This window comes from Leptinotarsa decemlineata, unplaced genomic scaffold (genome assembly GCF_025532065.1).
Source record: "Leptinotarsa decemlineata unplaced genomic scaffold, Ldec_3_MD MMD2_tig00026314_RagTag_RagTag, whole genome shotgun sequence".
In the NCBI taxonomy this organism is placed as follows: domain Eukaryota; kingdom Metazoa; phylum Arthropoda; class Insecta; order Coleoptera; family Chrysomelidae; genus Leptinotarsa; species Leptinotarsa decemlineata.
In genome coordinates, this window is record NW_027412684.1 from 18,135,053 (window position 1) to 18,151,711 (window position 16,659).

The 16,659-nt window shown below is 33.3% G+C and overlaps 3 protein-coding genes across 4 annotated transcripts in view; 1 reads left to right on the forward strand and 2 right to left on the reverse strand.

Moving 5' to 3' along the window:
• Nucleotides 1-6,674, reverse strand: part of LOC111505436 (betaine-homocysteine S-methyltransferase) — an 8,588-nt gene extending 1,914 nt beyond the window's left edge. The window contains exons 1-5 of one of the 2 annotated variants that reach the window (XM_074181488.1): nucleotides 6,502-6,674; nucleotides 4,940-5,143; nucleotides 3,279-3,428; nucleotides 1,316-1,581; nucleotides 128-342 (exon numbers count right to left, since the gene is read on the reverse strand). In XM_074181488.1, coding sequence (XP_074037589.1) covers nucleotides 128-342; nucleotides 1,316-1,581; nucleotides 3,279-3,428; nucleotides 4,940-5,096 — 788 coding nt within the window. In that variant the 5' untranslated portion in view covers nucleotides 5,097-5,143; nucleotides 6,502-6,674. Of the gene's footprint in view, nucleotides 1-127; nucleotides 343-1,315; nucleotides 1,582-3,278; nucleotides 3,429-4,939; nucleotides 5,144-5,246; nucleotides 5,370-6,501 lie in introns of those variants that run through there. The other variant, XM_074181489.1, reaches the window with a different exon arrangement.
• Nucleotides 6,675-8,097: 1,423 nt separating this feature from the next.
• Nucleotides 8,098-11,530, forward strand: ND-42 (NADH dehydrogenase (ubiquinone) subunit ND-42). Its single transcript, XM_023160236.2, has 8 exons — nucleotides 8,098-8,399; nucleotides 8,454-8,704; nucleotides 9,340-9,470; nucleotides 9,536-9,746; nucleotides 9,825-9,989; nucleotides 10,068-10,182; nucleotides 11,210-11,319; nucleotides 11,377-11,530. The coding sequence occupies exons 1-8, from the start codon at nucleotides 8,169-8,171 to the stop codon at nucleotides 11,387-11,389; spliced, it is 1,227 nt and encodes a 408-aa protein (XP_023016004.2). The 5' UTR covers nucleotides 8,098-8,168; the 3' UTR covers nucleotides 11,390-11,530.
• A 242-nt stretch (nucleotides 11,531-11,772) lies between these two features.
• On the reverse strand, nucleotides 11,773-15,634 carry LOC141485216 (cytochrome c oxidase subunit 7A2, mitochondrial-like). The gene is made up of 2 exons (XM_074181490.1): nucleotides 15,479-15,634; nucleotides 11,773-12,042 (listed from the first exon to the last, which is right to left on the reverse strand). Exons 1-2 carry the CDS (start codon nucleotides 15,518-15,520, stop codon nucleotides 11,821-11,823), a joined length of 264 nt encoding a protein of 87 aa, XP_074037591.1. The 5' UTR covers nucleotides 15,521-15,634; the 3' UTR covers nucleotides 11,773-11,820.
• Between the last annotated feature and the right edge of the window lie 1,025 nt (nucleotides 15,635-16,659).

Below are 16,659 nucleotides of genomic sequence, written 5' to 3' on the forward strand. Positions count from 1 at the left end.
AACTGTTCACTGAAAATTTCCCCAATAAAATGTTACTTAAATGAGCAAACAAACATTTGGCTAGATTTTCATTTTGTTCCTGTTCATGGCTCTGGAAGAAACAACTGATTTCAGATCTCACACTCACCCGGATGTTGGATTGTAATTCTCTCCACTGTTTGCGTAAACGATGAGGGGAATCGGCTCATCACGATCTGCATTTATATTGCGGATCAAACTTTCCACGATGTGGGGAGCGAGGCAATTCACCCCTACAGCTATTATTTGACTGGGATTCGACTTGTAAATTTCCACGGCTGTCGTTTCAAAGTTGTCACCAGAAGCTGTAGAAAAACCATCCATCTAGAAACAATATTTTACTTATTTTTCATTTAGGAGAGGAAAAGCTTAATACAGCTGGTCGGTAAATGAAATTTAAACTAGAGCTAACACAATCCATAGAGCAAAAGCTGAATCAAAAGTTGAAATCAATTGAATATAAAAAAAAAACAGTACTTACTAAAATATAGGTCACTTCAAAATATGATGGTTCAAAGTGTTGAATATAGAGGGAGATGTGGCAACATAAATAAAGGTAATTCATTGGAAGCATCGATTTCCCCAAAAAACATTGAATTTTGGGAGTAGCTCCTCAACATCCGTGGCAGACGAAAATCATTTCTATTTTTTGTTTGATAATGGTGGAACTGGTAGTTGTATATTATTTTATTGAAGATATGGGGGTTAGCACCCCCATACAACTACAGTTTTATATAATATAAACGAATGGGGCATGTAAAAGATGTTTTCAAAAATGATAGTGGAACTGAGCAAAATAAAACTAATTCACCAGTTTTTTTTCAATCAACATTTTTTGCAAATTGAAGGCTCAAATATAAAAACGGATTCTTTTCTCTATGGATTTAAGGTCTGTTCGCAAAATAAGGTGGATATTCAAACGTACATTTGATTAGCGATTTGGGGGGACTACTTTGAATGAGTTGAAATAGAAATTGATGAATAAATAAATATTTCCTGAGCAAAATGAAAATTCACCTCATTTCCTGAACAGACCTCTCATTCCATATTTTTTCACCCCACATATCAGCTGATTTTCCAAAAGTTTTTTAATAAAAAAATTAAACCGTAAGATTTTTGCGACCAATTCACCATGGGGTTGCTTTTCTATATTTTTTTTCAGTCATTCGAAAATCAAGAGCCAGACCTCTTGATTATAATATTAATTTTTGCGAACAGGTAAACGACCTGGATAAAACTCAACCACTAAGCAAAAGCTTGCACTGTATAAAAGACCTAATATTTTCTATCTACCAACCTTGCAGCTGAACGAAACCCAAACTTTAACTTCAGGATATTTTTTCACGATATCGACGAGAACGGAAGCTTCCTTTTTGCTGGGAATCGTCTCGATAGCTAGAAGATCTACTCCTGCTCTGACTAGGGCGTCTATTCGTGATTCATGATACTCCCGTAGCTGTCTATCGGTCGTAAAATCCATGTAACTACCAGTGTATTCAGAGCCGTCGTGCAAATAGGCCCCATAAGGTCCAACAGAACCGGCGACCAATGGTCTTTTCATACCTGAATAGACGAAATTTAGCTTATACAGGAATAGCCTGTAGAGGGTTTTTGAAAAAATTCAAGTGTCGTTTGCAAAAATTGCAAAAGTTATAAAAAATTGGCTGAGGATAATAATGGGGCTAGGTTTTTTTGCAAATATCTTAAAAACTGTTGGACATTTTTCAAATTTGAAAAAATGTCTTAAAAAGAGGAGGAAATTTACAAAAAAAAAGTCCTGCCTTCTGAAATGTTAGAACTCATATTTATAATTTTCCCAGAGGGTTGAAAATAAAATTAGTCCGCGGTCAACAAATTTTATTTGTGATTTTTTTCAATGCATTTTTTATTACCTGAACAGGAACATTAAAGATGCAGTTAATTGTTAAATAGCAAATCTGATATTTTTTTGTCTCTGAATAGATTTTTATTGAAAAAATAGGAAAATTATGATTTTTCCATTTATCACCAACAATTTATCGTAAAAATTTAAAAACTTCATTCATCATTAAATTTTTTTTATATATTAGTTTCGACCAGTTTTTTTTAATGACCAGAAGCTACATGAAAATGATTTTATTTTAATTTTCATCTGCTATTGCTTAAAAAAATTGTTATAAACAAATGCGTTGTTTATAAAATGGTTTTAAAAAATGTTTTGGAAACACCCTTTGATGCAAATTTTGATTTTTTTTTAATATAATTTTTTTTTATTGCTTAAAAACGGATTTGTTAATCAACAATTTTATTTTCTTCCACTTGCAATTAATATTGAGTTACCATTTTTTTAAATATCTTTCTCTTCAATAAATAAAAGTGTTTTTATTATGGTAACCAAAGAGAACCATGCATTATTTCTTGAAAAAAAAAAATTATTAAAATTTATATTTTATATCGAATTTTGAAAATTCAATAATTTCAGCTTACCTAAGTAAATTTTTGATAAAAAAACTGAAAAGTAACAATTTTTTCATTTTCCAACAAGAATCTCGTTCATGTTGGCTGATGACAAGCAAATTTATTGTTCATTTAAATTGGAAAATATGAGGGAAGCTAATATAAAAATCAATCGTGATTAAGAAACCCTCCTTAATCTTTCTAATGATCATCTTTTATCTATAAATTGTAACAAATCTTCTGCTGTGCAAATTACACGTTCTCGCTTTTTACTATAAAATACTTAAATTCAAAAATACTGAATATTTATATAGAAAAGTTACATATAGGACAGATGTGCATAACGTCAATCTTCGGAGGAAAAATATGATCCATATTCCTGTACACAATAAAGAAACTTATAAAAGGTCATTTACCTACCATATATCTCTTCACGGCAATCTCCTGGATGTTCCCGAGTTCTCTAAATCAATTTACACTATCAAAAAAATACCAAAAAACATTTGTTTGAGAAGCAATGAAACAAGATTTTTTTTAGAGTATTTCCTCAATTATAGTTGAGTTCTATTTATATCCTGGTGTATCTATGGTTAGAAAATTGTTATTTATTTTCGTTCTGGTTTATGTGGAAGAATTGGTTTTAAGACCTAACATAATTCATTTATTTACCTCATTATGTGATCTGAATAATATTTTATGTTATGGTAAATAATAAATCATTATTATTATTATTCAAACTAAAAGCAAGGACAAAAGCGGCAAGTAAAAAAACTGCATTTAGATTTACGACATGTAACAGCAATTCGGTAACAAAATTGACTTACCGATTTTTTCGCAATTGGAAATCGCTATTTTCGCATATTCTACAGCTTTTTCAATCAAACTGATACTTTCTTCTCTGGAGATCCCCAAATGCTTCATGAAACCCATCACACTAGCCTGATAAGTGTTGGTTTCAATTATGTCCACTCCAGCTGAAAGTGTAAAAACTTCAGCTCACTGATATAAAAATAAAAAACAAGAAATCAAGTTACAAATAATGAAAACGCGATCAGATCATAAACAGCTTCTTGGAGTAGCAGTTACAACTTTAGGTTAATGTGCCAGAGATCCTCATGTTAATCTCACATCTATGATATATTTTTTCAACTCAATTTTCAATAAAATTACAAAAAAAAAGAAATATTTTTGAATGCTCTCTTGTTATGAAATTTAACTATGTTAGGATATCTTGTTTCAAGATATTCTTCACAAATAAATCTCACTTTAAAATATTCCTGTTATGAGTCATAGAAAAAATATAGTACTCTACTCGCGACTCCATTCTTTCAAAGAACAATACAAAAACAAGCCATGAACCAGATCTATCCAACTTCAACAAACGATAGTTAACAACACAGAAAATTGATATACTTCGATGAACCCCATCAATAATATCGCTGTTTTTTTAACAAAGAAACACTCTGATGTGGCCTCAAAAACAAGTAATACTCTAAGAAAATTTATTAAAAACAGTTAAAACAAAAGCATATAAGTTGCCTTCTGGTTCTTGCCCTGAACTTTATATTGGCCAAACGGGAAAAATGTTTTTCCAAAGAATAAAAGAGCATGGCAGCTTGTCCAATGTGAAGAACAAATCTACATTTGCAATCCTTTTTTTAGTAGACGAATAGGAGTTCAATCACGACTGTGATGCGTTACATTTGGAAAAGGTTTGAAACTCAATCCTTTAGAATGCTTGGAAATCAACAAATTCAAGAATATGAAACATTTACCGACTGGCCGAATAGAATTGAATTAATCCTTTTCGTTGTTTTCGAAGGTTGAAATTGGTAGTAGTTGATAAGTAAACTAGCATTTTTTTAATTACATGTCCATTCAAATCATTTGGTTTATAACATTTCTTTCCAAATGTTTGAATCCGTGTATGTGAACTCAGGTAAAATTATTAGTCATTAAGTAGGAAGTCATTTCATTCAGATTGTTAATTTAGACAAAGCACTAATTAGGTTGAATTTATTTGGTATGAACAAGCGTGAGGAAGCCCTTGTATAATGAAACATGTGTTGCTGATGTTTGGGAACACTGCTTGTTTTTTATTTATTCTAAGTCAGAGGTGTCTGTTCCATATTTCAATTTTGAATTGTTCATTATCAACCAGGTATGAACGATAATAGGTGTTCAAATTTAGACCTTTAATTAGTATATTTGCATGAATGTTTTTAATTATTTTTTCATAAAATGGTATTCTTAGCTATAATGCAATTATAATTCTCGATGTTGACATGTTCTATGTTAATTTTTAGCTTTTTGTTTGTATTCAACAAATAAATCATACGTATCCATCAAGTAAAAATACCAACCTTCTATAAAAATGAATGAGTGCTGCATCAAATTTAGCAACAGGATAGACAAATTATTAGAAAAATGAAAGGCTTGAAATACCTTAAAACAGCCTCAATTTTTGAATAGACCCTGCACTCACCCTGAATGTAATCCATATGGGTTTTGATGACTGCATCGGGATTCGTGATGAGAGCTTTTGAACTCCACAAGGGGTCATGATCTAGAGGTTTTTCCAGATGTTTATTCAACTGGAAGCCGTAAGAGCCGTCCAATATTTGAATTCTCCTGCGAGACATGTCTTATAGGTTTTCGAAACGATCAAGCTACTGGTCTCCTACAATATCTGAAATAATAACAAAATTACAATTCTGCTCAACTGGCTATCGACTGTGGACTACTTTGGAGGGGACAAAATAGAAACTGATAAGTGAAAAATTAAAATTTACCTTATTTTTTGAATGGAGTATTGTTTTCTTACTTCATTTGACATTGTATCACTTACACATTGAAATCATGATTCATTTCATGCACAATAAAGTAAATTATCATCATCATAAACTGCTTATTATTTTTTCCTTATCTCCAGATATACATTTAATCGATTCTCAAATTAGACTAGAAAACACTAATGGTATCATGATGGTTGGTGCTTATTATTATCTTCATCCCCTTTTTTTATATATCGGAATTAGTTTAATTGTTTTTAGAAAAAAAAAACATGAGTTATCAACAATTCATCTTCAGTATATTCAATGCATTTTGAGGTATTTGTATGGTTATTGTTATAGCTAACTGAATTTACAAGACCAGTCATTTCATTCTTATCCAGCATCTTATAAAACGATTTGTTGAAAATTGAATTTACTACCTCCAATAAATCATTCATTGTTTCAGCCTCATGACATCATATATGGATACTAGTATTTTGTGATTTTTTTGCAGAATATCTCAAATGCAACCTGGCAACATGATATATTCATGTTAAAAGAGTTACATTTTATATCTCGATAATAAAACAGTGTAGAGTATTCAAATAAAAAATCAGTTTGCCAAAATAAATAACCGTCTACGTGAATTTACATGTCCCCTCGCTCTGACAAAACAGTTTTCGCTTTATTAACCAGAATACAAACACACCACTGCTGACTCGGAACTTGAAATGATGTAAAGGAACTCTTCAAATTTCCAAGAATTAATTTACACTGCCAACATTTTGGACAGTCTGGTTTTGACAACTGGAAAGTTAAAGAAATGTGTCTTGTACAATTCTCAACAAGTATGCGACATGAAAGGCGTATCTGGAACCGCGCATAGAATGAATCCTATGTAAATCTTTTCAAGTCACCCTAGAATTATAACCCCTCTGAACAGATGAAACTGGCGTTATGAAGAGATGAAGATATACTGTACCAACAGTCGAGAAGAGTATATACCTAGTTCTAGTATGTTGGGAAAAGTATTTGTGTAGCATAGGACTGACACGAAGTTCAAGTTCAAATTCTCCTTTGAATGAAAATGACAATACCTCACTTCATTAACAAGAAATAATTTTGCCGATAAATTGCATCAGCATAATACTTAATGTGAAAAAACTTCATGATTAACTCTATATAAAATCTAAGAACACTGTAGGTGAGCAGTCTAATTCCTAAATTAAATTTTTTTCAAAAGTATTTTTGCAAAAATGTTCCTCTAACTCACCTGAGTCAAATATTAAAAATTTTATGGCTTGGAATTTCTGTACCGGTATGAGTATTATTGCTTTTCTTCAAGTTGAGACAGGTCTTTACAAAATTTTTCGCACTTCCCAAGAGAAACTTTGAATTTCTAAAATTCCCAACTGCCAGTGCCAAAATATAGCGGTTAGGGACAGCACCCGCAGATCGTGAACCATTCAGCACGTGATTATATTACAGCATTATAAAACAATAATCGACAAACAAATTCAAATTTTTTAATAATCCTTGAATGAACAAATTGTGAAAAATACATCAATTACTTGATGATGATTCGATAATTGAATAAAACCGAATTTAACCTAGTAAATGTAAAATTAAGTGTAACCGAAACTGAAAAAACACATTCTCAAGAAACATAAACAGAATTTTCAGTAGAATTTTGTCAAACAGACATTCAAGGGTTGAATACAAGTACCTATTTGAAACACTTTTTCCTCGCCTGAGCAAAAAGTGTCTCTCGACGCGCGTTCTGCTAACCAAGTTACCAACATCAAGGAAAGTTGCTTTCAATATATTATTTAACGCCATAGGTTCTAAATTCTACTTAACATGAATATAAGTGATTTTGAAAATAGTAATGAGCTGTTAAATCATCTTGCTAGGCAAATCGTTGTTCTCTCTATACGCCATTGTGTGAAAACAAGAAAAGAAATCATTGAAAACGTTGAAGGATTCAAAGCCCTAAATGTCAATAATCTTATGACTATAATGGCCATATTCTCTGTATATTAGGCAAAGTCAAGCTTTACTAAGCTTGGTTTGAAAATAAAACTCAGCTCAAATGTTAATATGTACCGTAATTTTGAAAACTGAGAATACATAAGACATCGTTTCGTGATGTGTAAAAATTGTGCAATTCAAGTACAAAAAATAAAGAAATTTTATATTCAAGTGGAAGGGATATCTGGTACAGACAAGAAATTTCATATTTTTGGACTCAATGGAAAAAATTATCTTGAAAAATACACGAAATAGAAATAGAATTGACTAATAAGAAAATAATATATAGATTTTTGAAGTACTTTGTGGATTTAATTTATGTGAATATAATAATGGGGTAATCATTCACCAAACTTTCACTTCCAGACAGTTGTCACAAAGTAAAAAGGTTCATTCACCTCACTTGAATAAGTGCTAGGTTGAAGTTAGTTTGGTGTATCGTTCAGTCATTGAAAAAATTCAATTTTTTTCGTTAGGTACTAAAATCACCAGAAGGATAGAAGGATAGATGTTCCAGGTATATACCCCATTTTTATTCGTAGGTAGAATGGAGGGCTATAGTGGTGCCGGTAAGTCCACACCCAAGTTCAACTTGGTTTAACGGCGTTAAGCTGCCAAACTGAAGGATTCTACTTCAAGCGGGCTTAAGGCTGATTACTGTTACAGTACATATAAAATTCACGAATCAAGTGAGGTTAAGGTTTAAGCCAGCCTTATTACTATACGGAGAATACGACTCATACATTTCTGAGTTCTTTATTTCAGCTGAGTAACTTTGGTCACAGACTGTGCTTTAGTGAACGTACCCGGTATTTCTTCGATTTGATTTGACATTTCTGACAGTCGCTGATTACTGACTGACAGGTGGGGTTATGTTATGTAAAAGGCATATTTGAAAAATCTACCAAAATGTCCAGCCTTGTAAGAATCAGCTTGAAGCGCTTCTTATGTAATAACAATACCAAACTTTTCAATGAAGGCAAAAACCTAACCCTGGTTCGAACCATAACAAGCAGAACAACGAGAAGTGCTCAAGATCGACCCCCAAAACCAAAACCATGGCCCTATCAAGAAAAAGGATACACGCTCTTCCATTACTTGTACGACAAGACAACTCCCAGGTTGGACGAGAATTCCAAAGTGAGGAAAATATATTGCTAGACTATTTATGACTTGATCAGCTTTTTGTTTCAGATAATCGTCGTAGACGGACCAGTTGCCTCAGGCAAGTCAAAGTTCGCCAAGGAACTTGCCACCGAGCTGGAAATGCTCTACTTGCCCGAAGCCAATCTAGATATGATTTATATCAACAGCTATGGTTACGATTTAAAGAAGTTGGATCCTCTGATGCCAGAAAGTTGCAGGACGCACGATGTGATGAATTTCCTGAAGAATCCCAAGCACAGGAACACCGCCAGGTTCCAGATACAGCAGTATATTGTGAGGTATTGTAACAATCTTATCATTTTCAACTTCAGGTTGGGTTTTGGAAATATTGAAACAATATTGAAATATTGTCTGTAATATTTATGTTACAGACAAAACTCAGTAAATTTTTGTTGCACAAGTTTTTATCTTTGGATGTAGGTCAATTTCCTATCTAGACAGTACCTACAGTCAATCCATAATGCTGTTAGGCATGTAGCTGAACGATTTGATAAAAGAGAAACACAGAAATCACCCCTATGTGGCCTCTCAGATAACTTCAATTTTGTGTCTCAAGACAAACGATTGGAAAAATTTGACTTTTATGGGATCTATGGAGTTCCTATCAAATTATTTGAGTCATACTTACCTAACATATATTAGTCAGTGTATATTTATGATTTGTAATCCTTTAGAGGATAACACAGGGAAGTCCCCGGGTAGCGTGCTGGGACCACTTCTATTTATAATTTGTCTCAGTTACTTTCACTAAACAATTTCACAAAAGCACAACACTTGTTTCGCTATACAATAGCTTCTTCAAGCGTCTTTCACTGTATATCCCTTAGTGGAAGTTTTATACTGTTGAACAAAACTTCTCATACATCTTTAGATTTCTTAATGTTCATTTTACTTGATTAAATACGGTTTTCAGGTTCTCTCAGTACATTGATGCCCTTGCTCATGTTTTGAGCACTGGAGAAGGAGTGATTCTAGACAGATGTGTCTACTCAGATTTTGTGTTTGCTGAGGCAATGTATAGCCAAGGATACTTGTCTAAAGCAGGTAAGGAGAAGTTGATATTCACATTGAATTTCCTTTCAATAATATGGATATTTTATTTTTCACAGCTCGTAAGAAGTATTATGAAATCCGGGACAACACAATTCATGAACTTCTGAGACCTCATTTAGTTATATATCTGGACGTTCCAGTACCGAAAGTTATGGAAAATATAAAAAAACGGGCAATCAGCTACGAAAAGGATTCCGCAGTATTGACTCCCCAATATTTAGCAGAAATTGAGAAGCAATACAAACAAAATTATTTAAAAGAGATCAGGTATGCATACAGAAACAGTTCCGATGAAAACAACCTTTACTTTTGTTCTTTTGTCCAAATTAAAATCTGTTATTTTAGCAAACATGCAGATATGCTGATTTACGATTGGTCCAATGAAGGTGACATTGAAATCGTTGTTGAAGATATTGAACGGATTGATTTCAATAGATTCGACATTCAAGATAGCCAGATGAAAGACTGGGTTTACAGATTAGAAGAAGAATGGGGTTGCTTGCGGTACAAGTGAGTATCTATTTTTACGTACTTTCCTAGAAGCTAGTTTTGAATGTATGGTCTGAAGGAAACTTCATTGGTTTTCAGGTATGCTGATAAAAAAGAAAAACTGATGAACTATTGTAATGTCCCTTGTTATGAGGTGCCAGAATTGATTGTTGAAGCCCTGGATGCAGGAAAATATTACAGACTTCTAGAAGAGGTATTTTTTTATTTATATTTTCAGTTTCACTTGTTACCGACATTGATCCTAAAATTCACTGCTTTGTACTCGCCTAATAGGTCCAGTCATACATCCTTGAGGAACACTAAAAGTCGTTGCTTGTTCTATCTGTAGTATACAAGATCTGTTCAAAGGCACCAAATTGTAGTATACAAGATTTGTTTCAATGTCATAACCATACATCCATGATTCATCACCAGTTGATCCTTTTAAGCAAATATGGATTACCGATGATTTCATTCAACAATTCCTGAGCGGTGCTCATGTGACGGTTTTTAGGTCAAAATTCAGAAATTTTGAAACGAACTTCGCTGTCACATGCTTCATGCTTGAAATTTATGAAAAAATTGCATGACATGAGCCAACCGATATGCCGACATTCTCAGCAACTTCTCTAATAGTGATTCGACGATTCTCCTCAACAATTTTCTTCACTTTCTCAACATTTTCATGTCTCGACCTTCTGTGAAAAGATTGTACCACATGTAAACATTTTTCTGGCTCAAGAGTACAATCACCGTATGCCACTGTCAAAATTTCAAGTATTTTTGAGCACACAATTCCATTTCTATATAAAATTTAATGCAAATTCTTTGATCAATTTTTTTTGGTAGCAGAAAATAGCCGAACACGCAAAACACTTCTAACTTTTATGCCTCTCACCAACAAATCAGAAAAATGCCAAACAGCTGAAACTGTGAACATATGTTCAAGACGAGTGTACCAACATTGAAAAATTACAAAATCGCTAATTGAAAGCCCGCGAAATTTGAACATCCACCTTTTTTTTACCTCGTAAATGAAAGGAAAACTGAATTGCATAAATGTTATCTGACTGGGATTCGAACCCGATTCTCTAGACAGATGTACTTACCAAGTGGGCTTTTTTAGAAATCTTGCTTGGGTCACAATTTTACAATTCAGTTCGTAGCCCACGAAATTTAAAAATTCTCTTAAACCTCGTATAATCAAATAATTCTTGGTTTGATAACGGTGTTTTTTTTAGGCACCTGGACAACGGTACCAGAAAGGATACAATACCAATATGGGTGACAGCGGCTATTTATTCAAAACGTCAATCCCTCACCGCCAAACTTTACCTTTGAGAGAAAGAAGGTAACTTTATTCATAAGTATTGCAATCGTGATGACTTCATTTCTAACCATTTTTCAGGATTGAGAGTTGATTTTATTGCGTTAAGGTCACCGTTTCTGCTAATTAAACTTAGGTAAATGAAATATATACGTATTATAATTGGGTCTTTTTTTTATTTCAATTTTTCTGTATGCATCTTATGGTGACGTTGCAATAAATTATTACAACTCAAGTTTCATAATTATTTCTAGGCTTGCCTAATCCCTGGGTTTCATGTATAGGAATCAACTTCTTTGAATAACTAAATGAACGTCCCGCTGAACGGTTTTCACCTTCAGAAGTACAAAGGCTTGTTTTTAAAGAACAAATATTGAACAGATACCTGATAAATTTCTTCAAGTTCCCTATAATCAAACAAAGCAAATTGAAGAAAACGGATTATCTATTATCCAGTGGGTGCAAGAACCAAACAAACAAAACTAAAAATATAATTTCTCAACTGCTATAAAACAATCTGAAAAATCACCCTTTTTTCGGATGAGCAAACTGTAGCACTGTGTACAGTCCATCAGCAAGTCCTATGGCGGTGAGGACTGCAGTTAGTTGAGCAAGAAATTTATCTCCAAAACCACCCTTCAGATACACAGGAATTTCAGGATTTCTCTGGAAATGCTCTTGTTTTTTCTTCAAATCGGCACTCAGAAACCTTCTGGGTTGACGGGGATTCATTCCTCTAATTGAAACCTTCAAAAGAAAATTACTTTTTAGATGTGTTCGCAGTAATTTGCCATACTGGTGATGTGTTTTGAGATGTGTCTCTTTTTTGTTGGAAAAGTTTACCAACTTGTTCTCTTATTTACATGGAAAAATTTCCTAGAAGCAACTGAAATTAAAAATATAATAGAACTGACCAATAGTTGATGACAATCCATTATAACGTATTAAAAAAACACACTTCAAAGTGTCGCCCAAAGATGCTATTGTTTATCGAAACACGTGTCTCGGTTTTGTAAAGTTTCATGTGGAAATTTCACATAAAAGTGTGTTTTTCAAATACATACTCAAATTGAATGAAACAGATCATTATTATGAAAGGGAAATAAGTATATACAGGACGTTTCCTAACTACAGTACCAAACTTTAGAGGGCGATTCGTTGGGTCATTTCAAGAAAAAAAATTCTCATGTCCGGAGTTGCTTCGTTTCACGAGATAAAGGGCATTGAAGTTGAAATAAAAACTGTATTTGTGAAATATCATAAATATTCTTTGGTTGAAATTTGCTACAGTTATTTGAAGTAATAAGGCGCGATATGGACTTCGCGAAAAACACAGCTCTAGAGACCTACAAAAAATTTATTATGTGGTCAAAGAAAAACAATTTAATGTTGAATGTAGCCAAAACTTACTTGTTAAATTTCAAGATGAATACTGGGCAACAATATGGGTTGAATCTGTTTGTTGATACTGCTTTAGAATTGAACCTAACCAAGTCAACAAAAATTTTGGGTGTTGTTTTTGATGACAAACTTCAATGGAGGACACATATTGACCACTTATGTAATAAACTTAGAAAAGCCTGTTATTCTCTTAGGTTTCTATCCCACCATTGTGGTGAAAGTAATTTATTAACTGTCTATTACGCAAATTTCAATTCGCATCTTAGATATGGCATCCTTAACTGGGGCACATTCTCTACCGTGTCTCGTGTGTTTTGTATACAAAAGTATGCTATTAGGATCATTGCTAAGTTGGGCTATAGAGATTCTTGTAGAGAAACTTTTCAGAATTTGAAAATATTAACGCTAGCAGGAGTATACATAATGGTAGCTTGCACATATATCTATCGAAATAGAAACACTTTAGCTGCTAACAGAGCCTATCATAATCACTCTACTCGGAATGCCCACTTATTATTACCTAGTCAACATCGCTCTGCTCTTTTCCAAAGAAGTTTGGAGTTTCAAGGCTGCAAACTATTTAATAAACTCCCTGACAACATCAGAAATTCTGAAAATGTACACATTTTTAAATCAAGGCTGAAGCTACTTCTTCTGTCAAAGAACTGCTACAGTATTGATGACTTTTATTTGTAATCCAATACTATATGTGTGTATAGGAAACAATTATCTATTATTATATTTATGTGGTATACATCTGTGTATGTTGTATATATGTATGTATGTGTATATGTATGTATATTTATTTAATTTTTTTACACATTTTTTTAATTTACAACTTTGTGACATTATCTAATTCGTATAGTTTTATTTCTTTTCAATATTGTACATTGACGTTTTCCTCTTTTTCATTTGTACTTCTGCTCCTGTGGTTATACAAATCAATCTGAGTAAATAAAGATATTATTATTATTATTAACTAGAAGAAGCTATACTCGATGCGATAGAATAATGTCCTTGAAATAGGGCCAGGAAGATTGCACAGCAGCTGGAAGTCGGCCCAAAAACCATATGGACAATTCTAAAAAGAAACCTTCTATACCCGTATCACATCCAGCGGGTCCAAACTCTACTTCCTCGGGATTTTCACTCAAGATTAATGTTTTGCAGGTGTTTGATTCATACAATGGCACACAATAATAATTATTTACCAAATATTTTATTTACAGACGAAGCAAATTTTTCACGAGATGCTATTATGAACCTTCACAATGACCATTTTTGGGCCGACGAAAATTCCCACGTTATTAGAGAAAGTAATTTTCGCTAAACGTTTGAGTGGGAATGATTGATGACTACCTAACTGGCCCATTTTTTCTACCAGCAAGATTAAACACGGACGTTTTGCGAGATCATTTACCCATTTTGTTAGACGTGCCGGTACTTGTAAGAGACAACATGTGGTTTATGAACGACGGGACTCCAGCTCATTTTAGTGTTTTTGCTAGTCAGCATCTCGACGTCACCTAAATCGCTGGATTGGACGTGCAGGAGCTCAAAATTGGCCAGCTCGCAGTCCTGATATGAAACCCCTAGATTTCTATTTATCCTGTTCATAAAACTCCTGCACTAGATGTGAATGACAATGTCATAAGGAATGCTCCCGGTATTTTAGAACGTGTCAGACAATCAATGACAAATCAATTGCAGTCGTGTATTTTATCAGAAGGTGGACATTTTGCCCATTTACTTTAAGGTCGAAATTGAATATTATTTACTTTTGATTTTTACTTTATGTTGTTCATAGATAGCTTTTAGAAGTGATTTTTTTCATGAAAACGAAGCTAGATCTGAAGAGAACACAAGCCACGAAAAAGTTGTATACACATTTGATTGCTTAATTAAAAAAAAACACACAAAAAAGTCAGTGGCGTTGTTTTTTCTCAATATTGTTGGCTGTGGTACCCACCAAGACGCCACTGGACCAAATAATTTCAATCTAGTTCGAGATAAATAAGCGCCTTATTAGTTCAAATAACTGTAGCAAATTTCAACCAAATCGGTGTAAGGATATTTATGATATTTTATAAATACCGCTTTTTTAAACTTCAACGCCCTGTATATCAGAAACGAAGCAACTCCGGACATATGTTCATAGGAACTTTTTTTTTAACCGGATTTCCAGCTATGGTGGGTATACATTTTTATTATCTGGTCTAGGTAGTCTATTTTTATTGATTTGTTGTATTGTTATTTATTTCAAACAAGAATGTGACTAAATTTTCCTTTGTAGAACATGAGTGAAAAAAGCAATGGATAGTTGAAGAATGCAGCCATTTAATTGATGTTCCTATGGTGGAAAGGATAGAAAACAGTTCACAACGCGACTCGGACTAGTTTTTGTCTGTTTGGTGGATTTCGAGTTTGTTTTCGAAACTGAAACAGGATTTTTGTTATTGTTTTTGAACACGAAACTGGTCGCAAGTGAGTCCGTTTGGTGGAAATCCGTCTTTTCATGCATAGACATCAAATTTAGATAAACTAGACTAAATTATTACAAAAATAATATTTTAGGCAAGGTTGATGTGAAAACTTAGATTGAAGAAGAATAGAAAACAGCAAAATAATTTTTTCTAAAGACTTTTACATAATACATCTGATAATATTGTCAAAAAAGATATCTAATTCTAGGCCTATTTCTTCTTGAGGATTTGTTTTTTGTCAGGCACATCACCTCAAAAAAATAACAACAGAACATTGCAGAAAAAATATTACCACTCACCTGGGCTTGTATTCTTCCTAAATTTAATAATTTGGAAGCCATTATATCGAACTTGTAGTTGCAAGGTTCAGTTCCAATTGAAACTATTTTTGCACAATGAAACGCAGCTGCAAATAAACAATGGAAAAAAGCCAAGGAATGTTGAATGCAAATATCACTCGCCAAGGATACAGAGTGTGCACATTATATTTACACTCCATGAGTGAATAGAGATATTAACTGTATTCAACTAAAAAATATAATCAGGATTTTTTTTTCTTATTAGTCAGTGGGCTATGCTTGAAGACTGGCTGTTTACAGCCCACTGACTAATACGAAAGTTTTTCTTCCTTATTCAGAGGAATCAGGCAAATTACGGATATGCAGTTTGTTAGTACCTCGTCCACTAGATGGAGTGACATTTTGTGATGTTCGCTCCAACTTTGGAAGAGGAATGAAATACTCTGAAAGGATTCCGAATATCATTGACTTTAGGTCGATGATGGTCACTATCTTGCACTGATGTGTGGCTAATAAGCCCGAAACCGGTCTGCAAGTGTGCCCGTTCCAGAATTGAAGGTCGACTCTTTCAGTTGTATTGCCAATTGCATATGCAGGATATTTTCTGTGAAGATTCCTGCACATATAATCCAACGCCCTTCGTGGTATTAGCCAGGGGAGTAGTTGTTTTCTGATAGGCGTCAGTCCATTTAACCTCCTGTGTAGGTATATTCGAGACTGGCTTGAACGTTTAAAGTTCATTTCTTTAGAATAGTCTGGAATATTGGAAATCCTAAAAATTATGATATTTTTCTTTTATTTTTAAAGAATTGAGTTTTCACTAATAAAGTGTAATTATATCTCTCTCAAATCAAAGAGGTTACGTACATCGCCATCTGCCCGCGAATAGATCAAGCAATAATGTTGACAATTCTGTCAAATACAGATCGCGATTTGAAATGAAAAAAAGAGTTACAAACAAACATACATACATACAGATGAAGCTAATATAAAGCGTGTAATAAAAAAATACAAAATTTTTGATACAAAACAGCAAAACATGACAGATACTAATTTGCAGATATAAAGATAAGTAACAATTATTTATCGAGAGTAACTATTAAAACTTGCCAACGGTGTAACAGTCTCTTTCAATGAGATATTTTTTTGTATTTTGAATATACAGATATTCATTGAGTCCC

Excerpts from the sequence above, each read along its gene's own strand:
- ND-42 (XM_023160236.2), top strand. The coding sequence starts at position 8,169 with ATGTCCAGCCTTGTAAGAATCAGCTTGAAGCGCTTCTTATGTAATAAC. Across the intron at positions 8,705-9,339 it reads ATACAGCAGTATATTGTGAG|GTTCTCTCAGTACATTGATG; the intron begins GTATTGTAACAA and ends TACGGTTTTCAG. Across the intron at positions 9,747-9,824 it reads AATTATTTAAAAGAGATCAG|CAAACATGCAGATATGCTGA; the intron begins GTATGCATACAG and ends CTGTTATTTTAG.
- LOC141485216 (XM_074181490.1), bottom strand. The coding sequence starts at position 15,520 with ATGGCTTCCAAATTATTAAATTTAGGAAGAATACAAGCCCAG. Across the intron at positions 12,043-15,478 it reads TAGGAAGAATACAAGCCCAG|GTTTCAATTAGAGGAATGAA; the intron begins GTGAGTGGTAAT and ends TTTCTTTTGAAG.